Source organism: Megascapheus bottae, chromosome 10 (genome assembly GCF_031878675.1).
Source record: "Megascapheus bottae isolate mThoBot1 chromosome 10, mThoBot2.hap1, whole genome shotgun sequence".
NCBI classification, from domain to species: domain Eukaryota; kingdom Metazoa; phylum Chordata; class Mammalia; order Rodentia; family Geomyidae; genus Megascapheus; species Megascapheus bottae.
This window is the reverse complement of record NC_143518.1, coordinates 37,546,906-37,570,784: the sequence shown is the minus strand read 5'-3', so window position 1 is coordinate 37,570,784 and position 23,879 is coordinate 37,546,906. Positions and strand designations below refer to the sequence as shown.

The following is a 23,879-nucleotide window of genomic DNA, read 5'->3' as shown; positions in this document are numbered from 1 at the left end:
ACACTGGACGGTAACTCCATCAGAAACAGAACAGGCAAGAGGTTGCTGTGGCAAGTTAGATAACACCTAAGGCATGATATCCGTTATATAGGATTCTTTCTTTCCCCCTTTCCAAGTACCAGGGATTTGAACTCAGGACCTCTTGCTTGCTCAGCTTTGAGGCATACTCTATAATCAGCTTAGCTTCAAACTGTGATTCTCTGGATTTCAGCTTCCTGAGCAGCTAGCATTATAGGCATAAGTCACTGGCACCTAGCTAAGATTCTTAATCCATTAGGCACTAAACTACTTTCACTTATGCCATGAAGATTCCAGATTAAAAGAAAATTCTTCAAGTTTCTTCGAGGAAAATCTCTTAGTTTGTATTTAGGTCTTTCCCAGGCTGGGAATGCAGGTAGTTTTGGAACTTAATCTGTAAGCCAGGAGTCTAAACTGACTTTTCCTTAAGTTTGGTGCTTGGACTGGGATTTGAACTCAAGGATCTGCGCACTGTCCCTGAGGATTTTTGCTCAAGGTTAGTGCTCCACCACTGAGCCCTAGGTCCTACCTTTGGGCTTTTTGGTGGCTTACAGGTTATGTTTCAGGCTTTCTTTCCTGGACTGGCTTTGAACTCAACCTCCTGAGAAACTAGGCATGAGCCACTGGCACTAAGCTCGAGCTGACATTTATTAATAATCATTTGGTATGGCCTGAATCTAGCCCACAGATCTGAATTTATGCTCTCCTTAGCCTTCAAGATAGTAAAAAATGAATACATTTCACACAGAGTACATTTTTGGCTTCTTTAACATAGATGTTCCTGCAAGTATATATGCCCCTGTCTGTAATCCTTTTCCCACAGCTGCCAGCATTCCTTGTCTTTTAGCTTCCTGACTCCGTTAGGACATGTTAAGAATAGAACTTCTCAGCAAAGGCGTATCACTGATTCTCTCAGCAGACAGCAAGTTCCAATTTCCTCCTTGGGAAATGAGATGGGTAACAAAAGTCCTGCTTCATCCCAGCTCTCTGGATGCTACAACTGGAAAGTAACTGATTGAGCACCACCTGACCAGACCTTCAGTCTCTTTTTTTTGATTTTTTCTTTTTGACTCTCTGGTCAGAGGTGACTCCAGCTCTCTCCTCCTCTAGAAGTGACCGCTGTCTTTTATCTCTGCTTTTTTCTTCCCTAGTCCTGTCATCCTCATGTTCATGACTTATACCCCAAACCTCCTCCTGCTCTTCCTGATGTTTTTGTCTTTTCCTCTTGCTTTTCTTGCTTTTGCCATCACTCCCGGCTCGGCTTTCTGCTTCCTTAGTCCTGCCATCTAAAGCAGTCTCCAGCCTTCCTTCCTCCTCTGTGTTCAAGTCCTCTTGCTTACGATGCCTCTTCTTTTTGCTTCTGATGTGCAGGTCAGTGTGTGCTTTGCTGTCCACCTCTTCTGTACTGACACTATCTGCAGCTTCCTTGCCTCTTTCTTCTTCACTGAAGACTCTCACTTCCTCTTCCTGGTGCTGCCTCTTCTTTTTCTTCTTTTTCCTGAGGGACCAATTGAATTGTTCTCTGCTCTTTAGTTTCTCAAGCTCATTTGGTCCTACAGCCTCTTCCTCCTTATACCCTACAGTTATTCCTTCTCTGTCTTCTAAAACTTGTTCCTGATACTGTCTTTTCTTCTTCTTGCTCTTCTTGAAGCTGTGGTTATTTTGTTCTAGGTACTCTTCACCTGAATTTTCATTTGCCACAGTTTCTTCATCTTTCTGCTTCCTTTTTTTTTTCTTTTTTGGGGTAGGCTCGCTCTCCGTGTGTGGTTGAGAGCCCCCCTGGCCTTTAAGACGAGCCAAGAATGCCTGCTCCTGGGCTTCTAGCCGAGCAAGCTTGGCCTTCATTGTAATCCCAAGACGGGCAGCCCTGAAATAGATGGGGTCCAAGTCGGTGAGAGTGTTAGTAAATACACCTAATCTTAGGCCTTCAGGAAAAATTGGGGGCAGGGAATATTTTCAGGCAGTGGATGGGTCAATATCAGGAATTATTTTTCTGGGTTGAAAAGAAGTCAGAGAGGACAGACTATACGCAATGGCAGTCCAAAGAGACCACTACTTACTTGTGTGCTGTTCGCCCTTCACAGGCTTGGAGCAGCATTTCATCTGTCAGACTGGGGGGCAGATGAGAAGTTACCAACTGATAAGGTGGGAAGGAGTGCCCTCTCCTCCCCTCAACACCTGTCATTTGAGATCTGGCATTTTATGAGGTGCTGGGACTACAAAAAGTAGTACAACCTACTCAAGAAACAGTCATTGGGCTGGGAGTTTGGCCTAGTGGGAGTGCTTGCCTAGCATGCACAAAGACCCAGGTTCAATTCCTCGCTACCACATATAGAGAAAAAATAGAAGTGGTTCTGTGCTCAAGTGGTAAGAGTGCTTGTCTTGAGAAAGTCCAAGGACAGTGCTCAGGCCCCGAGTCCAAGCCTCAAGACTGGCACAAAAAAAAAAGAAAGAAAGAAAGAAAAAGAAACCCAGTCATGCAAATAGATTTGGCCCTTCCTCTTAAGATTCTAAAGCATCTCCTCCCACATGGTAAAATGTACTGAAATGAAGTCTCACATCTTTGGAGGTATGGGTCCCCGGTTATCTTCATCACTGTTGCTCTCCAAGTCTTTGTTTGGTTTCTCTCCACCTGAAGTCAGTGTGGCTGTCTAGGAGGAATCACAGGAGTAGACAAAACTCACTCAACAACCTCTGCTAGTCCTGTTCCCAAGGCAGGAATCTGGAGGCCCTCAACACATCTCCTTACAAAAAGATGTGGCAGCTTGCATACTTCAACTTGGCCTGTCTGGCTCACAGCTGGCTAGTGGGCAGAACAAACAGGGAGAAAAGTGCTGTGGGTCATGAAATTTTCTCAGTGGTTACAGGTGCCAGTAACTGATTATAGAGATGGTACTTTAGCCCCTACCCCAGACCTATTCATCATACCTATTTAACTAGACTAACTGCGAATCTACTTTGGATCAGGAATTGAGGGTGGTGTAGAATGAGGTGGGTCCAGCTCAGACGGAAGTGCATAGTGGAAGGGAGAAGGGAGTATGAAAGAACATGGGCAAATGAGACAGAATTGTTCCCTTGCCTCCTATAGAGGGTTTGAGGAGTGATTTCTACAATTAACTATCTGTAAGATGAGTGTGGAAGATAAAAAGCTAAGAGGAAAAGAGCAAAGGGAGAAATGGCCTTGCAGAAGGAATACCATGTGCAAAGCCTGAGGATGGAAGAAAAAACTGTCTTGAAAAAAAACAAAAGGAGCTGGGAATGTGGTTTAGTGGTAGAGTACATGCCCAGTATACATGAAGCCCTGGGTTTGATTCCTCAGTACCATATAAACAGAAAAGACCAGAAGTGGTGCTCTGGCTCAAAGTGGTAGAGTGCTAGCCTTGAGCAAAAGAAATTCAGAGACAGCAGGGCATGGTGGCTCATGCCTGTAATCCTAGCTACTCAGGAAGCTGAGATCTGAGGATCAAAGCCAGTTTGGGCACTAAAGCCTGTGGGACTCTTTATTTCCAGTTAATCACTAGAAAACCCAAGTGGGGCTGTGGCTCAAGGAATAGGCCTTGAGCTCTGAAGAGCTCAGGGACAGCACCAGGGCCTATTCCCAGAGTCTAAGTCTCACAACTGACCAAAAAAAAAAAAAGAGGAAGAAGTAGCAGCACCTCAGGACAGTGCCCAGGTTCTGAGTTCAAGCTCCAGAACTGGCAAAAGGAGAAGGAGAAAAAGGAGGAGGGGGAGTGAGGGAGAAAATGAAACAGCCTACTCTGCTAAGTGTAACAGTCAAAGAGAGGAAGGGCAAGACCAGCCTGGAGAAGGCAGACAAGGCATAAAGGTTGATGTAAGAATCATGATTAAAAAAAAAAAAATCACAATAAATGTAGATAAGTCATCCTAGGTCAAAAAGAAATAATTTGTGGATCCTTCTGGATAATTTGCGAAGGAGTGAACTGATTGGGGTAGGGAGTAAGACTGGAGGCAGGGAGGCTATTAAAGAAAGGAAAACTGTCTTGCAGTAATAGATGGCAACAGAAATGGGAAACATTTACTAGATAACATTTAAAGGTCTTAGCATCCATTAAATGTTCCCTTCTATTGGTATAGTAAAAAGACAGTCCAAACCCTAGTGTCTAGTTCTGTCTTTATTAGCCAGCTGTAAACTCTGGCAAGCCAAGATTCACTATTTGGGCCACATATGCAAATTAAACACAAATAAAATAAACTCTCAGGTCCCCTATGGCTTCTAAATCCTATAAATTAGGCACCATATTCCCATTCTTTACCCACGCATTCTCTGGCAGCTCCTAACTGGAGGGACTATACTCTACCTTCCAGACCTGGACTCCCTGCTATTTACTTGGCAGACTGCAGGCAATCTGTGGAACCTGCAGACTTTGGTTGTTGTTGAGGGTATAGGCAGTCTAAGCAAGCACAGCAAAGGTGGCAAAGGATCTCAGTATATTAGCACATCTTGAGAATTGAGCAGACACTCAAGGCAATTGCTCCGATTCTAATGGAGACAGGAAAAGGGGGAAAAGGAGGATGGATTCTCACCCAGCTTCTAATACCTTCACAAACTTCTGATACAATAAATTAGGTTTGGAGCACTTTCGACTGGCAGTCTCTTCAGAAAGGCGCTTTATCTGCACTCCATCCTGAAGGAAAGTATCAGTGAGTAGACGACATGCTATGTCTCCCCTAGCCCCATCCCAGACCCGCATGTTTCGTGTGCCCACCTAACAAGTTCATACCTGTCCAGTTTCCACAACCAGATTGGCTGCAGTCTTGTTGAAGAGCTCATTCCACCAGTGGTTTGTGAACTCCTTAGCAGGGTCATGCCCCACCTGTCAAGGAGTAAGTATGAGCTCTGAGTACCACCTGTCCCCCAACCTGTCTCAAGCATCCAGCTCCCATCCATGCTCAATAGTGTCCCCAGCCTCACCCCATGAGTGTCTTGCTTCAGGGTCACTCTGAGGGCTTGAGTGATACCATTCTCCTTCCGGCCTAGGCCTTTGCCTGCAAAGGATAGTTAGTGAGCGTCATATTCTGTAGCCTGCCCTGAAGACTCACCAGACACTCCACACATCTAGTGATGTTTTCAGAAACATTCCCAGCTCTAAGCAACCTCCTTTTGGGCCTGAACATTCATTTCTGTCATATCACTATCTCTCTGCCTCTCTCATTTGGAGATACTGGGGTTTAAGCAATGGCCTCATGCTTGGTAGGTAGGTGCTCTGCCACAGAGCTATGCCTCCAGTCCTTTATTCATGCTAGTCATTTTGAAATAGTCTTGTTTTGACTGGGCATGTGTCTAGACCTCCCACCCTCTATTTTAAGCTTCCTGCCATAGTTAGGAAGGCCGGCACATACCACCTCACCCAGCTTTCTGAATTTGGAGGGTTTTTTTGTTTTGTTTTTTTTAACTCAGGCTGGCTTTACAACCTTGATCTTTCCAGTCTCAGATGGAATGTCAGACATGCTCCTCTGTGCCCAGCAATTGGTCGAGAATGTAGCTCAGGAACTTTTTGCTTAACTTGGCCTTGAGCAGTGATCCTCCTGACTTCAGTCTCCTGAGTAGCTAAGATTGCAGCGTAAGCCATTGAACCTGGCTTGTTTCTGTCATATCACTTTTGTGTCCGTCACTGTCTCCTCCAGTTTTCTCAACCATTTTTTCCTCATTATCTAGGAAACCTAGGAATTTCTCCCTTTCTTCTCTTTTCTAGATAAGTCAGAAAATGTATTCTCTTAAAACTAGCTTCCCTTCTGGCAGAATATACAGAGGGTATAATCCAAGATACTTCCTAGATTAGGAGTTAGGGATGTGGAAGAGGCCTCAAGGGATCACAGGCCCTATGAGAATACCTTGAGTCCATCCATGCTTTAGCAGCTGCTCCTCAGCAAACTTCATTCCATGACTCTTGACCACTGGAGTGACACTCATGGTGGACAAAGCTCTGTCTTCAGGCTTTCACCAGGAAAGTTGGCATTGTCCTTCTAAAAGAGACAAAAAAGTGCCTAAAGCATGTTGACTATAATTCTCTTTCCTAAGAAGAGTCAGGAAGTAGGAGGCCTTGGTTTTGGGACTCCATAACTGGCTACGGAGGCTGATACTAACATACCTTGGGGTGAGGGAAGACGGATGCTAATACTGGTTATCTAAAAGAAGAGTCTACTATGTACGAGGCTATGCTGGGATTTTGTATAAATCATTTCAGTGGACTCTCCCCTGTATCTGGAAAAGTATAATTATGTCCACTTTACAAATGAAGAAACTAAATTTAGAGATTAGGTGATCTGCTCAGGGTCACACAGTTATGGCATGTAGAGCCCAAACTAGGCAGATCGTCTGCAGAGTCCTCACTTTGCCATCAGATCATGACATCTCCAAAATATACCACCTTACAAAAACGAAGTTTGGAGATCCTTGGCAACCTGAGTAGTAAAATAATACTATTTAGGACAACCTATGCCCTGTGCTTATGCCTCAGCACTTAACTGTCCTCTTGGTAAGAGTCTTACATGACAACCCATTTCCCCAATAATGCTGCTGTATTTCAGTGTTTTATTATTATTATTATTATTTTGGCCAGTCCTGGGGCTTGAACTTAGGGCCTGGGCACTATCCTTGAGCTTTTTCAAGGGCAGAGCTCTACCCCTTTGAGCCATAGCACCACTTCCGCACTTCCGGCTTTTTCTGTGTATGTGGTACCAAGGAATCAAACCCAGGGCTTTGTGCATGCTAGACAAGTACTAGGCTACACTTCCGGCCCTGTATTTCAGTTTTGTAGGAGCAGCTCTTGAAACTGTCCAGCTTAGGAAGGACATTCACTGAGAATTTAACCAGTAAGGGGTGGATTACATTTGTTATATTATCTAACCTTTTTAGTCCTGTGAGATAGGTACTATCTTTAATAAATACGAAGAGATAGAAATAGATATAAGCCCAAATTGCCTGACTTTACAGTGGTCCTCTATAGCATCATCAACGAGTGGCATCTATTCCAGTAATTTGTACATTCCTCCTTTTGGACCCAGAATGACATTATCTGACTTACACACTGTGAAACTTACAAACATATTGTGAAAGGGTTAAGATGGCTTATCAGGCAAGACATTTAAAACAGATTTACCGATGTTTACTCAAGGCTGGCACTCTACTATTTGAGTCATACCTCCAGCACTCAGACTACCACTGTTGGCTCACAAGGGTTAACTTGTGCCTAGCACCAGAGGCTCAACCTGTAATCCTGTAATTCAGGAGGCTGAGATCCAAGGATCTTAGTTTGAAGCCAGCTGGGAAGGAAGGTCTGTGAGAATATCTCCAATTAATCACCCCCCCCACCAAAAAAAAAAAAAAAAAAGAAAGAAAGCTGGAAGAAGCTGTAGTTTAAGTGACAGAGTGCCAACCTTGAGTGAAAAATCTAAGGGTAAGCCAGGCACTGGTGGCTCACACTTGTAATCCTAGCTACTCAAGGAGGCTAAGATCTGAGGACTGTTGTTAAAAGCCAGCCAGGACAGCAAAGTCCCTGAGACTCATCTCCAACTAACCACCAGAAAACTGGAAATGGAGATCTGGCCCAACGTGGTTCAGCACTGGCCTTGAGCAAAAACAGCGCAGGGACAGTGCCTGGAGTTCAAGCCCCACGACTTCTACTCCCCCAAGGAAAAAAATCTGAGGGGCAGTGCCTAGGTCCCGAGGTTAAGCACTAGTTCCAACACCAATAAACAAACAAACAAAAGTCATGAGCACTCGTTTTAGGTACAAAGACAAGGAAATCCAGGAAGACACCTTTCTGTTCTCATGTCTATTGTGAAGAACGATAACCTAACAATCTAACTGATAATAGGAAAGTGTTGAATGAAAAAATGTACTCCCTGGGGCTTCTGGATACCACGGGCCTCACCGCCTCACCACCCGCTCCTTCTGCTTGCTGGGTAGAGATCCAGGGAAAGCACTCACAGGGGCTCAAGAGCTCCAAACTGCCCTCCTCGGTGGCTCCGCTCCCCAGAGCCCGGCACTGGGGGCAGCGTCAGAAGTCCAGACGCGTTCAGCTCGTCCCGGGCTGGGAGGAATGACAGGGGTGGGCGCGGGGAGGAAGGGGCACCCTTACCTTCACCCAGGGCTCCTCCCGACGAGCTCACGTGCCGCAGCGACCCGCGCGCCGCCATCTTCCCGGAAGTGAGGTTCCGGCCCGGCCCGTCCGTCTAGGCAGCCGGAACCATAGAGACGCCGGAGGGAACCTGAATCCGAGTCCTCCCCAGAGAACCCGCCCGCCCGGGGAACCCAGCGGGGGGAGGGGCGCGCAGCGCGGTTACCATAGAAACGGGCCCGGGGGCGTGTCCCTCCGCCGGTTTCCGGGACGCACCGCTCCCTCCCCGTCGCAGGGCCGCGGACGCGGCTGGCGGGGCGCCGGGCGATTCTGGGCGGGGCCGAGGAGGCGGCCGCTCGTCCGCCGGGATTCACGGGCATGGACGCCGCAGCGCGGTGGTCGCTCTCCCCGCGCGGCGTGGCAGGGCCTGTCCCTGTGAGGACGCAGGCTGCACGCGTGAGACTCGAGGGGCCCTCAGCCCAGCCACGGCCAGGGGCCTGGGCGGCCGCGGGGACAGAGGGTCCACACGCGAGCCCGTAGGAGGAACCTCGGTGTCAGCTTCCTGAGCGGCCGCAGGAGGAATTTTTAAATAGAGTTAAAAGCATTATGTGGGGCCGGGAGTTTGGCCTAGTGGTTAAAGTGCTTGCCTAGCATGCGCGAAGACCGGGGTTCGATTCCTCGGTATCACATACATAGAAAAAAGCCGGAACTGGTGCTGAGGCTCAAGTGGTAGAGCTCTAGCCTTGAGAAAATCTAAGGACAGTGCTCAGGCCCTGAGCTCAAGCCCAGGACTGGCAAAAAAAAAAAGGGGGGGGAGGGTAGGAGGGAAATGGGGACCATGTCATGAGAAAGCGTATCAATGTTGGTGAAGTTCTGCACCTCTTTTTTTTTTTTTTTTTTTTTTTTTTTGCCAGTCCTGGGCTTGAGCTCAGGGCCTGAGCACTGTCCTTAGATTTTCTCAAGGCTAGAGCTCTACCACTTGAGCCTCAGCACCACTTCTGGCTTTTTTCTATATGTGGTACTGAGGAATCGAACCCGGGTCTTCATGCATGCTAGGCAAGCACTTTAACCACTAGGCCAAACTCCTGGCCCAGTTATGCACCTCTTATCTGGTGAAAATAATGGACCCTTTTATTAATTACAATAAAAAAAAGCAGGAAAAAAACCCAAAACAAATGGAATTTCTTAAAAAAAAAGAAAACATTACATGGCATTTCAGTTTCAATGAATAGTGTAATTTAAAGATGACATACAGTGTACAGGATGCTGTGCATAGGCTATGTGTAAACCCAGTGCCATTTTATATAAAGGCTTTGAGAATTGCTATTTTTGTCTCTTTGAGAGGTCCTGAACCAATCCTTGTGGATGCAGAGGGATAACTTTATTTTCACCATTATCCTACATTGTACATATGTAATTGCCTCGATTGGTATGTAAGAAATTTGAGGATCCGGCAGAGCAGGGAAGAGAATTGAGGAAGAAGAGGTCTCTGCAATGTAACTCCTGTTCTCTGCTGCCATCTAATGCGAGTTTAGCTTAAAAAAAAAAAAGTTATTTTAGTTGTGCCCTAGCAGGCTCAAAGCTGTATAAGTCTAGCTGCTGAGGAGGCTGAGATTTGAGGATCAAGTTTTGAAGCCAGCCCAAGCAGAAAACTCTCTGAGCGTCTCATCTTCAATTAATCATCAAACAAAACCCCAAAGTGGAAGTCCAAGGCTCAAGGTCCTGAGCTCAAGCCCCAGTTCTGGCACATACACACGGAAACAATAAATTTAAATAAAAGTTTATTCTCATTGAAGCATAGTTGCTGTCTTTCTTTCCAGTTTGGATAAAAACCTGTCCTAGAATCCTACATCCCTGTTCTACATGCCCTAGCTCCACTGTGTGGGTTTCTAACTCCCAGAATTTGCAAATGCGGTTGTCGGGGGTGATGGGACAGCAGGGAGGGAGGCAGGACCATATCCTTTGTAAGCTTGCTACATTTGAAATGTCTTAGAAGACCACAAGTTTCAAAGTATCAGATGCACATTCATTTAAGTCCCCCCCCCTTTTTTTTTCTTCTGTTCCTGGAGCCTAGGGGGCTGTCTCTGAGCTTTTTTGCTTAAGGTTAGCACTTTATCAACTTAAGCTAGCTCCACTTCTCCACTGTTACTTTGTTTTATTATTATTTTTTTGCCAGTCCTGGGGCTTGAACTCAGAGCCTGAGCTCTCTACTTGGGCTTTCCTCAAGGCTAGAGCTCTACCACTTGAGCACCACTTCTGTTTTTTTCTATGTATGTGGTACTTGAGGGTCTTCATGCATGTTAGGCCAGCACTCTACCACTAGGCAAAACTCCCCCGCCTTTCTCCACTGTTTAGGTGTATATGTGTAATTAATTGGAGACAAGAGTCTGAGACTGCAGTCCCTACAGGTGGAGTCTCTAGGTATAAATCTCAAATCTGCCAGCTACTTGCTGAATAATAGACACTACTTTTTCATTATTTGCATCTGAAAAGAGGAACATCAAGACTACAAACAGCACCAAAGATTAGCAGTGCCTATCTTGGGAAAGCACCCAATGTATTTTAGGTGGCTGGAGAAGAACTAAAGACAGCACAATCAAATCACAGAGGTTGGCTGAATTTCAAGGGATCATTAAATTTTGTAATTTTTAAAATTATTATTAAGGTGATATACAGGGTATAATATTCCAGCCATTTTGGCAATAGTCACCAGCACTCAGTGAACTGAGCTAGGAGTTATTTTAATAGCAATGCAGTGGCTACTCCTTCAGGCTGATAGAGAGCAGCTCCAACCTTACTGGAGTTGAGCTTTTAGAGGTAAACACCACACGCAGGTGGTCGTCACCTTACAACATGCCAGTAGTCAATAACCTCGAGGATCGGACCACACACAGGTGGTGGAACAGGTTAAGCATTTTTATAAAAATGAACAATTTGGCAGCTAAGCCTGCTAGGTTGTTCCAGTGTTACAGTTCATGCACTTAGCATGCATGAAGCCCTGGGTTTCACATAAACAGAAAAGTTTAGAAGTGGAAAAAAAAAAAAGCTACAGGATTGGTAAAAACAACAAAAACAGAAAAGTCATGTTCCATTTAATCTGTTCATAAAAAAGCATGCATACAGCAGCTAACTGTAAGATCCCAGCCATTTTTGGGTCCCCGAGCCCTCCCAATAATAGAGTCGCCAGCACTCAGTGAACGGCGCTAGGAGTCAGTTTAATTGCAGGCAGATAGCAGCCCAAGCTTCAGTGGTCCTGTTCACAGCAGCTTTAAGTGTTAAAAAAAAAACAAACCCAGAATTAGCTAATCCTAATTGAACAATAATGTAATTCCACCAGGCACAGTGGTTCACACCTGTAATCCTAGCTACTCACGAGGCTAAGATCTGAGGATCTCGGTTCAAAGCCAGCCTGGGTACTAAAGTCTGTGTGACTCATCTCCAGTTAACAACCAGAAAACCAGAAGTGGCACTGTGGGTCAAGGAGTAGGGCTTGAGCTGAAGAGCTCAAGGACAACACCCAGGCCCAGAGTTCATGTCCCACAACCGACAAAAAAAAAAAAAATAATGTAATTCCTCTCATTCCCCAGGAACTACTATTTCTTCCTTTTAGTGGTGTTGGGAATTAAATTCAGAGGCTCAGGCATGTTGGGTAAATATTGTAATGCTAAGCCACATCCCCAGCTCTCCCTAATGGTTCTACTTCAGCCATTATTAAATTTCTGGATCTGACCTGAGCCACTATGCCATGCATTTTGGTTAAGAAATTGGAAAGCAGCAGGGCGAGGTGGCTCACACCTGTAATCCTAGCTACTCGGGAGGCTGAGATCTGAGGATCAAGGTTCAAAGCCAGCCTGGGCACAAAAGGACCTGAGACTCTTATCTCCAATTAACCTCTAGAAAATGGGAAGTGGGGCTTGGCTCAAGGGTAGGGTGATAGTCTTGAGCTGAAGAGCTCAGGGACAGTGCCTAGGCCAAGCACCATGACCCACAAAAAAAAAATAAAATAAAAAATAAGAAAGCAACTTCCACAGACCGTTCTGAATGCCTAGTACTGGCAGGCGAGAGGCTGCTCACCTTCCAGTAGGAAGGCTCCCTGGAGGAGGCACAAATGTGTCTACTAATAGAACTACAGAGCTACTGTAATAATCTGGCAAGCTTAGTTGCCAAATTGTTTCTTTTCTTTTTTTTTTTGCCAGTTCTGGGGCTTGGACTCAGGGCCTGAACATTGTCCTTCGGCTTCTGTAAGGCTAACACTCTGCCACTAGAGTCTCAGCACCACTTCCGGCTTTTTTCTATGTATGTGGTACCAAGGAATTGAACCCAGGTCTTCATGCATGCTAGGCAAGCACTCTACCGCTAGGCCAAACTCCCAGCCCCTCTTTCTGTTTTGTAAAAATGCTTAACCTGCTAGACCACCTGCATGTGGTCCCATCCTTGAGGCTGAATGTGGGCATCGTAAGGTGACGTCATATGATGACGACCACCTGTGTGTAGTTATGATCACCATGTGTTTACCTTTAAAAGCTCAGGGCTGCTCTCTATGAGCCCAAAATGTAGGGTAGCTGCTGTGCTGCTATTAAGATAACTCCTAGCTCGATTCACTTGAGTGCTGGTGACTCTATCGCTGGGGGATTCAGGAGCTGCCCCCCAAAGTGGCTGGGATGTTACATCGGACTGGTGACCCCTGGGCAGCAGCCAGCAAAGGATGTCCTGAACTACAAGAAGGCACCGGACCTTGTTGATTTCGGCCACTTCCTCTGGTGCGTACTGTTGGTGATACAAAGTGGCCCTAAGAGAGAATTGTAGTCTCCCTCGAAACTCAGTACCACCAGAAGCGGGGTGGTCCTGTCGGGGGGGGGGGGGGGGAAGGTTCTGTGAGAGTGCTCCTGTGCTGCCATTCACCCCAGGAAACAAGTGGAAAAATAATTGGAGTTATTTGTTATACTTAAGAACCAACAAGAAGACAAAAGAGGAGCAAGGATTTATACTGCCAACAAGAAAAGGAGTATTGAGCTGAGTGCAGTGGCTCACACCTATAATCCTACTCTGGAGGCTGTGATCTGAGGATTGTGGTTCAAAGCCAGCCTGGGCACTAAGTGTGAGACTCTTACCTCTAGTTAATCACTGGAAAACCAGAAGTGGGGCTGTAGCTTAGGGGTAGGACAGAAGCCTTGAGCTGAAGAGCTCAGGGACAATGCCCGGGTCCAGAGTTCAAGCCCCATGACCCACAAAAAAAAACCCAAGTATTGAAATAAGATTATTAATTTAGATAGGACACAGCTTAACTTTCCAAAACAAAACCAAAATACGTTTGTGGTTAATTTATCTGTGAGGCAATAAAACTCTCACATTTTAGCAATTTGTACTCTTTAACTGCCACACCTTTGTTAGCTGCAGATAATTTATCAAACATCCTATGACTACAGATGCATTCCCTGGGAGAGTAAACAACTTATGGGGTTTGTGTGTGTGTGTTCAGGCAATGAGGCTTGAACTTGTAATAACCTGGCAGGCTTTTGTTTTTGTAAAACTGCTTAACCTGCTCGACCACCCTCGAGTTGTTATGACACCTGCGTGTGGTCTCATCCTGTGGTTATTAACTATGGGCGTCTTAAGGTGACGTCATCCAGTGACCACCACCTGCGTGTGGTGTTTACCTTTAAAAGCTCAGCCCCATTGAGGGTGGCAGCTGCTCTCTATCAGCCCTGAAGGTGGAGAGTAGTTGCTGGGCTGCTATTAAACGGAGGCCTACCTCAGCTCACTGAGTGCTAGCGACTCTATTGGTGGGTGGTTCAAGGACCCCAAAGTGACTGGGATATTACAGAACTCAGAGCCTTTGTGTTTTTCTTTAGCTTTTTTGCGTAAGGCTAGTACTCTACCTCTTGAATCACATCTCCACTTCTGACTTTTGCTGGTTATTTGAAGACAGACTCAGCTTCATCTGCTTGGGTTGGCTTTGAACTGTGATCCTCACACCCAGCCTCTTAGGTAGCTAGGATTGCAAGTGGCAACCCTTTTTTTTTTTTTGCCAGTTTTGAGGCTTGAACTCAGGGCCTGAGCACTGTCCTTGGACTTTTCTCAAGGCTAGAGTTCTACCCTTGAGCCACAGCACCACTTCCAGCTTTTCTCTATGTATATGGTACCAAGGAATCGAACCCAGGTCTTTGTGCATGCCAGGCAAACACTCCACCACCAGGCCAAATTCCCAGCCCTTCAATTTTTTTCCTTTCTCTCCCTTCCTTCTCTTTCTGCCTTGCCTCCTTTCTTCCTCCCCGTCTTTCCTCCCTCCCATGAGACCTGCTTGTTTTTTAGAGGGTATGGCTAGTTTGAGGGTGATGGGTTTCAAGCATCATCCACTAACCCACTTTTTTTTGTGGGGGAGAGCTGTTACTGGAGCTTGACCTCAGGGCCAGGCCATTGGCTCTTGGACAGTTCACTCAAGGCTAGCACTTTACCACTTGATCCACAACTCCACTTCCAGCTTTCTTTTTCTCGTAGTTAATTGGTGATAAGAGTCAGACTTCTGCCAGAGCTGAGTAGCAAGGATTACAGGTGTAAGCTACCAGTACCTAGCCAGAGACAGTCTTACTCTGGAGAGCCTTACTCCACAGTCTTGGAGGAAACAGCCTGAAAGGTAGCCTTGAGCAAAGTAAAATTAGACTATTCTAAGTTACTCCAATTTGTTCATTGCTCATTCATCCTCATAAGGTTCCTTTTGTATCAAGTAAATAGGCCTTCCTGCTTGCCACATTCAGCCCTCAGGGCTTCATATGCCAGAGAATCTCAAATCACCTTTCAGAAATGATTTAGGAGAGAAGAGGCCAACCCAGCCATTATATGATCTCCTCCCTTCCCTCTGTTTGAGTTGGGAAGAAGCCAATCAGATGCACTGGATCAGGGTGTCCCTGTCAAAGAGACAGCAGACTATTTGTCCTCTCTAGTGAGAGCAGTTCTTGAGGGAGGGAAAGACTTACAAACAGGAAGCTAGCCAATCTAACCCCAGAAAAATATAGTTGGTGTGGGTCCTTGTTATTGGGTATGGCCCAAGTGAAAAACCTGGGATTTATCAAACTTGGTCATGAAGAGGGACAGAGGAAAACTGGGGATAAAGCAGAAAAATGTTCAGATTTGACTTAACGGTATTTGATACAAACCATCTCTCTCCCATCTCCTTCATTCAGTCAATGCTGCAATCCAGTACATTCTGAGCACCTCTCCACACCTCATTGAGATGGTTTATAATTCTAAAATTCAAAGCTCTGATGTAGAGAAGAGAAAATGGTTAAGGAGTTTAAAGCTCTAAATTTTGTGTTGTTGTCTTTTTATGTTTATTTTTGGCAGTTTTGGAGAATAAATCCAGGGCTTTTTGCATTCTAGGTAAGCATCTACCACTTGAACTATGCCATCAGCCCTTTTATGTTTTTGAGACAGTCTCCCTGCTACCTTTGTCAGATTGGTCTTGAATTTGAGATCCTTCTGTTTCCACCTCCAGGGTAGCTGAGATTACAGATGAGTACTACAAAGTCCAACCTTCCACACATTTTTAAATGACTACTTATGGGGACAAATGAGAAGTCAATCTGTGTTGGTAGCAAACAAAAACTTGGGATTATTCTGAATTGTTAAGAATGTTCTAGGGCTGGGAGATTGGCCTAGAGTGCTTGCCTAACATGCATGAAGACCCAGATTTGATTCCTTGGTACCACATACATAGAAAAAGCCAGAAGTGATGCTGTGGCTCAAGTGGCAGAGCTCTAGCCTTAAGGAAAGCCCAAGGACAGTGTTCAGGCCTTGAATTCAAGCCCTGGGACTAGAAAAAAAAAATGTTCCATGTCTAGATGTAAATCACCTGCATATTTGGTGTATACACAGGATTAAAAAAATCATTGAAGCCAGGTGCGGTGGCTCATACCTGTAATCCTAGCTACTAAGGGGGCTGAGATCCAATGATGGTAGTTTCAAGCCAGCCCCAGGAAGGGAAGTCTGTGAGACTCTCATATCCAATTAATCACCAAAAACTTGCAAGTGGCACCGTGGCTCAAAGTGGTAGAGTGATAGCCTTGAGCAAAAGAGCTCAGGCACAGTGCCTAGGCCATGAGTTCAAACCCTGTGACTGACCCCCAAAATATCATTAGCTGGGCACGGTGGCTCATGCCTATCAATCCTAGCTACTCAGGAGGCTGAGATCTGAGGATAGAGGTTCAAAGCCAGCCAGGCCAGTAAAGTCTGTGAGACTTATCTCCAGTTAAGGACTAGAAAACCAAAAGTGGCGCTGTGGCTCAAGGGGTAGGGCAGTAGCCTTGAGCTGAAGAGCTCAGGGACAACACCCAGGCACAGAGTCCAAGCCCCAGGACCAACCAAAAAAAAAAAAAAAGAATAAGAAGAAAAAAATTCATTGAGTTATGTACACAAGTCAAGCTAGCAAGAAAGACTTTAGAGAAAGTGAATTTCTTTGCAAGGGAGTGAGTCTGTTCAAGGAAGAGGCAGGAAACTAGAGAGCAAATAAGATCACCAATCTGGGGCTGGGAGTTTTGCCTAGTGGTAGAGTGCTTGCCTAGCAGGCATGAATACCCAGGTTCAATTCCTCAGTACCACATACACCAAAAAAAGCCAGAAGTGGTGCTGAGGCTCAAGTGGTAGAGCTCTAGCCTTGAGAAAGTCCAAGAACAGTGCTCAGGCCCTGAGCTCAAGCCCAGGACTGGCAAAAAAAAAAAAAAAACACCAATCTTTTAGAACCTTTCAAAGTCCCTCCATCCTCAGAAATCTCCATGTCCCTTCCCTGAGGACAATTTCCATCTTTCCTATAACAGAAGCAGCCATTCCCTCTGCCCTCCACGAAGCCAGACCATTCTCTTGGCCTCACAAAACTCTTTAAGAGTCTTACAGTTTGGAGGGGGGCTCCATTTCAACCTTCCTGCCATCTGTTCTCTCCCCTTCCTCCCATTTTCTTTCCCTTGGTTGTCCATTCCTGCCCTGCGCCCACCCTCCCCCCATCTTTTTCCGGTGGTATGTGCCAGCCTGTCCTGCATCCCACATCCCCAGCTGTTGACATTTCATTGCCATTACCCACAAGATAAAGAAAGGGGCCCTGTTATTCAACAATAGGAGAAAAAAACAGAGACAATGGGAAATTGTGCTTCCGATGGGGAGGGGACAGAGAAGGAAAGACAGACAGACAGGCGGACAGAGGGGATGGGCAGAAGGGGTCAGGTTCCTTGAGGCAACTGGAAGTTCTGAAATTCTCCACCTTGTGAGCCTCTTCCCAACGGCAATGCGCATCCAGGCACCGGAAGTCAGAGGTGAGGACCTTATTGGGGGGCAGGAGAGACACAGGTGCCCCTGAGATGAGGGCCCACATGGAAATGTAAAGGTCGTTGGAGTTTGGCAGCTGTGGATCTTTAGCCACTTTCATATAGCTTATTGCCATCTTCATTGCTGTCCCTCTCATACTGAACAACCAATCCACTCCGCTTCCATCTAAGAGAATCCAGAAGCCATAGGCACCTGCTTTCTGCTCTCTTCTAGGGGACCAGTCCTGGGCCACCTCCCTCCTTTTCTCCATTTCCTTCATGGCTCCCCTCACATTCCCTCTTGGTCCCAGGACACTGAACTCTACAGATAAAAATCACAGGGCTGAATATGGGTCTGGCTTAGTGGCTTGATAATGGGGATGGGGAGAGGCCACAGATCTTGATACCTAGCTACATTGCTAGACACAGGAAAGCTATAAAAGGAGCAATCACATTGACCAAGTGCTCAAGACTCAGGGATTAAGGTGCTTTTAACTCCCAGGAATTCAGAAAACATCTTTACCAGGAACCTCTTCCTTAAGCAAGACAGAAAGCTGCTAAATATTGCTCCCTTCATCCCTGGAAAGAGACCAGCTTCTAAAAGGTAGGTGACAGAGCTGCTGGTTACTGTGTCATTTTCTGTAAGGGCTCTGAGGATGGTATTTGTGTACCTGTTTTGAAATAGTCATTTAAATTAGTCATTGAGTTTCAGCCTGTGAGATCTGGGCTCATATCTCAGTAGATCCTGCCTTTTCACTAGGTGTATGACTAAGACAAAGTCTCCTGAAATGTGTGGGCCTTTGTTTCAGGATGTCACAAAGGATTTATTAGTTCCTACTTCACAGGAAGGCTAGGAAGAGTAAATATACTAGATTTAATGCAGGGCAGCAGGGCTTATGCCTTTAATTCTTGCTAATCAGGAGGTTGAAATCTGAAGATCAAGGTTTGAAAGCAGGCTGGGAATATGGCTGAATGGCAGAGTACTTGCCTGGCATGCATAAAGCCCTGGGTTTGATTCCTCAGTACCACATACACAGAAAAAGTCAGAAGTGGCACTATAGCTTAAGTGGTAGAGTGCTATCCTGTGCAAAAGAAGCTCAGGGACAATATCCAGGCCTTGAGTTAACCCCCATGACCAGCAAAAAAAAAAAAAAGTTTGAAGGCAGCCCAGACTAACTAGAGAGATTGATATCTCCAACTAACCAGCAAATGGTTGTAAAGTGGAGCTCAAGTGAAATGCAGCCTTGAGTGGAAAAATCTTAGCAAGAGCTTCAGGCCCTGAGTTCTAGCCCCACTATGGACACACACAAAAGAATGCTCAGAGCAGTGTCCAGTACATTCAAACACGTTCATGCTTGCTGTCATTGTGGTTGGTCCCTGACTCAATCTCAGCCCTCATGATCACTTTTATTTATGACGTTTTCCAGTAAAGAAGTACTTCGCTCTCATGATATCTCCTAGGCACTTTCCTTTTAACCACTGGAAAGTTCTGTTACCTAGCTCCTGTTTCTCCTATTGCAAGATGAAGCTCAGCTCCTTAGATTTCTGTCTACTCTATAGAGAAGTTTCTTTCTCCCAGTACTCTTTGTCTTCTCCCATAATGCTTCAATATGAGTTCCTTCATAAAGATGAACACACATTAGCTCCTGTTGTGTGCTAGGAACTATGCTAGATCTAGAGATAACAGCTAACACAGACCTAGCACTTGGTCTGCATTATCTTAAGTGTTTTATATGTATACTGTTAGTTTAATTCTTGCAGCTACTCAGTGCAGGCAGCATGCCATTATACACATTTTACTGATGAGGAGAGAAATGTTAAGTGACTTGTTCAAATTCATACAATTTGTACGTGGAGGGATGGGATATGAAGAATAAACTGGCTTAAGGGGTTTTTCAGTCCAATATTTTTAAAAGTCAAGATGATAATACAGTAAAATAGGGAGGGGAATCAACTGCCAGAATAGATTATTGCCCTTGAAACTTGTGTGTGTGTGTGTGTGTGTGTGTGTGTGTGTGTGTGTGTGTGTGTGTGTGTGTGTGTGTGTGTGTGTGTGTGTTGGTGCTTGAATTCCAGGTCTGAGTGCTGTAGCTGTGCTTCTTCACTCAAGGCTAGCACTCTATCACTCGAGCCACAGCTCAACTTCCAGCTTCTTTGATATTTATTTAAAGATAAATTTAACCAGGGCTGGCTTTGAACTGAAACGTTTGGAGCTCAGCTTCCTGATTAGCTAGGATTACAAGCGCCTACCTTGAAATACTTTCCAGAAATAGCTTTATGGTTCATACTTTATAATTTCTAGAATATCTCAATAATATAGTCTGCATGGGTTACTTTCAAAATTCAGTTTGCATGTCCAAAAAAGAACTTCTAAGGGGGAAAAGCAGTCCCCCGGTCCAGTCTAGTAGACCACAGTGCATTACATGGTGGCAAACAGAGACGAGGAATGGTTTCCCAGAGGAGGTGAGAGTAAAGCCCACTCTTGTGAACAGAAAGTGAGCTTGCCCTTGGACGGTTTGGGAGACCTGTCATCAGTCTTCCCCTTCTGGAGCCCAGGGCAGAGTGAGGTGGGGAGGGGCGACATGGGGTTGTTGACTGTGTGGGGGGAGAGACTGGACCAGTGGTGCTTTGAAAGCTGTGGTTAGGAGGTTGGATTGGATTCTTAGGGCCCTGAGGAGGTACTGTTTCTGGCTTTGGGATGGAGAAAGGGTATTGGGGGAACACTCAGACAGGAAATGACAGTGACATTGTGATGGCAGTCCTGGGAGGTAACACCTGGGGTGAGATAACTGTAGGGAGAGGAGTAGATAAATCACCATCTAGTAGTTGAGGGCATTTAGTGCAGAGGGGCTGAGGTTATTCATTACTTCCTCTCCGCACCTTTACCTTCTGTTCTCACCAGGCCATTTTCCTGACCCTTTGACTATAAGTTGGACAGATTTCTCTAGAAATCCTCAACTTTGCTCTTTCCTCATCTCTCTTATTCATTTGATTTTAAGGAGTGCCCATTCTTTGTACCCTGCAGACAGTGCTGGCTGACTCTGCATGATGCTAGGCTCACTCACGCTATCTGCACCCTGCCGCTTTCTTCTCCCTTGGGTCTTAACTATCTTCCACACAGCCCTGGGAAACCCAGGTAAGAGCCCAGCCCGATTCAGAACCTGGAGCCTACTAGGGAAGAGGCTCCAACAGTGGGGACAGCTGTTGGTGGTATACTGGGAAGGAGAGCCTGTACTGAGTGGAAGGAGAAGTTTGGGGGAGCCAAGAGGGGAAGTGGAGGTGTGCCAGTCTTGAGCCAAAAAGCCAAGTGTTAGTTGAAGGCCTTGAGTTCAAGCCCCAGCTGGTACATAAACCAAACCAAAACAAAATAGCTGGAAATGGAAATGTGGCTCAAGTAGTGGAGTGCTGGCTTTGAGCAAAAAAGGCTCAGGGACAGGGCCTGGCTCTGAGTTCAAATCCCAGGACCAGCACATACACACAAGCAGCTAGGGGAGCAAGATCTGGGTGGGCACGCGGGGGCAGTGAAGATCTGGGGGTTCCTGCCACTGTGGCCCCTCTGCTCAGCACCCCACCCGGGCCCCCACTACCTCCTGTCCCCCATCCACGAGGTCATTCACTCTCGTCGTGGGGCCACGGCCACGCTGCCCTGCGTCCTGGGCGCCTCGCCTCCCAGCTACAAGGTGCGCTGGAGCAAAGTAGAGCCCGGGGAGCTCCGGGAAACGCTGATCCTCATCACCAACGGCCTGCACGCCCGCGGCTATGGGCCTCTGGGAGGTCGCGCCAGGATGCGCAGGGGGCACCGGCTGGATGCCTCCCTGGTGATCGCCGGCGTGCGCCTGGAAGATGAGGGCCGGTACCGCTGCGAGCTCGTCAACGGCATCGAGGACGAGAGCGTGGCGCTGAGCCTGCGCCTGGAGGGTGAGCCCGGCCGCGCCGGTCCCCAAGCCCTCCCGGGCCTGGCTCCTTCCCCGCCCCGCCCCGCCCGCGCGCGCCTGCGCTTACACCCGTCCCCAAACTCGCCCCGGCCCCGGCCCCGCTGCGCCCGCGCCCCTCCCCAAGCTCCCCGCCGTCCCGCAGGCGTGGTGTTCCCCTACCAGCCCAGCCGGGGCCGGTATCACTTCAACTACTTCGAGGCGAAGCAAGCTTGCGAGGAGCAGGACGGACGCCTGGCCACCTACGGCCAGCTGTACCAGGGTGAGCGGCCCAGCCCCGGGAGCCCCAGCCCGCGTGCCGCGGGGAAGCTTGAGGCCGGGTCCTCAGCCGCCGCTCTCCCGCCCGCCTCCTCCGGCTCCCTCCCGCAGCATGGACGGACGGGCTGGACTGGTGCAACGCGGGCTGGCTGCTGGACGGCTCCGTGCGCTACCCGGTGCTCACGGCGCGCGCTCCGTGCGGCGGCCGAGGGCGGCCCGGCATCCGCAGCTACGGACCCCGCGACCGCAGGCGGGACCGCTACGACGCCTTCTGCTTCACCTCCGCGCTGGCCGGTGAGCCAAGACCTGGGCTGGGGGCTCGTCTTAAAAGTAGGGGAGGAGGTGGAGAGGGAGTCTGGGAGGGGGGCGAGAGATGGGGGCCGACTCGCCGGTCTCTCCCAAAGCACCGCCCTCTCTCTTCCCTCAGTCGGTCCTGGGGCTTGAACTCAGTACCCGACACTTTCGCTTTTGGGCTGGTGCTCTACCACCTGAGCCACGCCTCGAACCCCTGCCATCGCCCCTTCTATCCGTCCACCCACCTGCTACCCAAACCCACGTGCACCCCATTGCCTCGTCCTTCCCACGCCGCCGCCGCCCAAGCTCAGCCCGGTGCTCCGCGATCCCCGCTCCCCTCCTCCCGCGGCTGCCCCTCTCTGGTCTCGGCCCTCAGGGGCGCGCTCGGGTCGTCTCTAGGCCAAGTGTTCTTCGTGCCCGGGCGGCTGACGCTTCCTGAAGCCCACGACGCGTGCCGTCGGCGAGGAGCCGCGGTGGCCAAGGTCGGGCACCTGTACGCCGCCTGGAAGTTCTCTGGCCTGGACCAGTGCGACGGGGGGTGGCTGGCGGACGGCAGCGTGCGCTTCCCCATCACCACGCCGCGGCCGCGCTGCGGGGGCCTCCCGGACCCCGGGGTGCGCAGCTTCGGCTTCCCGCAGCCTCAGCAGGCCGCCTACGGGACCTACTGTTACGCCGAGAAGTAGGGGGCCGCCGTACCCCCTCCAGCGCGCCAGACAAACCTCGGGAGTTGCGGTGGTGGTGGTGGTGGGGTCGTCTCTGGGGATCCCAGATTGGCCTCCCCAGCGGCGGCTGCGCGCCGCGGACCCCTGCGGGCCCCGCGCAGGAGGAGCGGCGCGCGCGGGACCTGTGGAACATCCGGGAGCATGAACTGACCTCGGTGGACAGCAATAAACAACGTGAGGCCCTTTTGTGTTGGTTGCTTTGTTGGTGGTTGGCTTGGGGCGGTTCTGGGATTTGAAAAGGCGGGCGGCCGGCGCGCGAGCCCGCGCTGGAGAATCCGGGTTGTGGTTGCGCCGGGCGCCACGCGGGGGCGCCGCAGCCCTCCTGTGAGTGCTCTAGTTCACGCATGCCCAGAACGCTCCACAGCTTCCCGCCCTGCCTGCAGCGTGAGCCCTGCCTAACACCTATGCCACAGCTCTAAACGTTTTAAAAGACAGGTGTGGTGGCGCCGGGAGCTCCTGCTTACTCAGGAGGTTGTGATCCGAGGATCACAGTTCAAAGCCAGTGTGGGCAGGAAAACCCCTGAGACTACTGTCAACAAATTATCAAAAAAAGTCAGAAATGGAAATATGCCTCAAGTGGTAGAGCACTAGCCTTGAGTAAAAGAAGCTCAGGGACAGAGGTCAAGCCCCAGAACTGGGGGGGAAATGTGCCAAGTGAGAGTTTAAAGCCCTGAGTCCAACCCCCAATACCCACCCAAAACCAAACCAAACAAAAACCACATAACACTGGGCATGTAGATCACTCTGCATTCATAAAACACTTTCTCCAATAATAAACTAGAGGCCATGAGTTTGGCCTAGTGGTAGAGTGCTTGCCAGCGCGCTTGAGGACCTGGGTTCAATTCCTCTGTATCACATATATAGAAAAGCTGGAAGTAGTGCTGTGGTTTTAGTGGTAGAGCACTGGACAGTGCTCAGGCCCTGAGTTCAGTCCCCAGGACTGGCCAAAAAAAAAAAATTAAACTAGGGCCAAAAAAATGTGGCTTAATAGTAGAGTACTTACCTAGTGTGCATGAAGCCCTGGGTTTGATTCCTCAGGAAAAGCCGGAAGTGGTGCTGTGACTAAAGTGGTAGAGTGCAAGCCTTGAGCAAAAGAAGCTTAGTGACAGTGCCCTGGCCTGTAGTTCAAGCCCCAGAACTGGAAAAAACAAACAAGAACAACAGCAAAACAACTAACCTAGCTTAGTTTTGTAAACATTTCTACACTTAGCTTGAAATGTATTATACAGCTGTTCAGAATTTTTTTTTTTGGACAGAAAGCCACTTCCAGCTTTTCCTGTGTAT

General features: G+C 48.0%; 2 protein-coding genes across 6 annotated transcripts; one reads left to right on the top strand and one right to left on the bottom strand.

Annotated features, from left to right (window-relative positions):
- Window positions 1-642: 642 nt before the first annotated feature.
- Window positions 643-5,999, bottom strand: Gpatch4 (G-patch domain containing 4). 3 transcript variants are annotated; one of them, XM_090340729.1, is made up of 7 exons: window positions 5,872-5,999; window positions 4,952-5,025; window positions 4,761-4,853; window positions 4,578-4,664; window positions 2,578-2,669; window positions 2,079-2,129; window positions 643-1,885 (listed from the first exon to the last, which is right to left on the bottom strand). In XM_090340729.1, exons 1-7 carry the CDS (start codon window positions 5,948-5,950, stop codon window positions 1,057-1,059), a joined length of 1,305 nt encoding a protein of 434 aa, XP_090196855.1. In that variant the 5' UTR covers window positions 5,951-5,999; the 3' UTR covers window positions 643-1,056. The 3 variants fall into 3 exon arrangements, with proteins under 3 accessions (XP_090196855.1, XP_090196856.1, XP_090196857.1); XM_090340730.1 differs by lacking the exon at window positions 4,578-4,664 and having other exon boundaries at window positions 644-1,885; XM_090340731.1 differs by lacking the exon at window positions 4,952-5,025 and having other exon boundaries at window positions 646-1,885; window positions 5,872-5,975.
- Window positions 6,000-17,274: 11,275 nt separating this feature from the next.
- Hapln2 (hyaluronan and proteoglycan link protein 2) lies at window positions 17,275-22,770 on the top strand. 3 transcript variants are annotated; one of them, XM_090339850.1, is made up of 7 exons: window positions 17,275-17,398; window positions 17,916-17,993; window positions 20,415-20,525; window positions 20,954-21,307; window positions 21,467-21,583; window positions 21,691-21,873; window positions 22,273-22,770. In XM_090339850.1, exons 3-7 carry the CDS (start codon window positions 20,435-20,437, stop codon window positions 22,554-22,556), a joined length of 1,029 nt encoding a protein of 342 aa, XP_090195976.1. In that variant the 5' UTR covers window positions 17,275-17,398; window positions 17,916-17,993; window positions 20,415-20,434; the 3' UTR covers window positions 22,557-22,770. The 3 variants fall into 3 exon arrangements, with proteins under 3 accessions (XP_090195976.1, XP_090195975.1, XP_090195977.1); XM_090339849.1 differs by having other exon boundaries at window positions 17,892-17,993; XM_090339851.1 differs by lacking the exon at window positions 17,916-17,993.
- The last annotated feature ends 1,109 nt before the right edge of the window (window positions 22,771-23,879 follow it).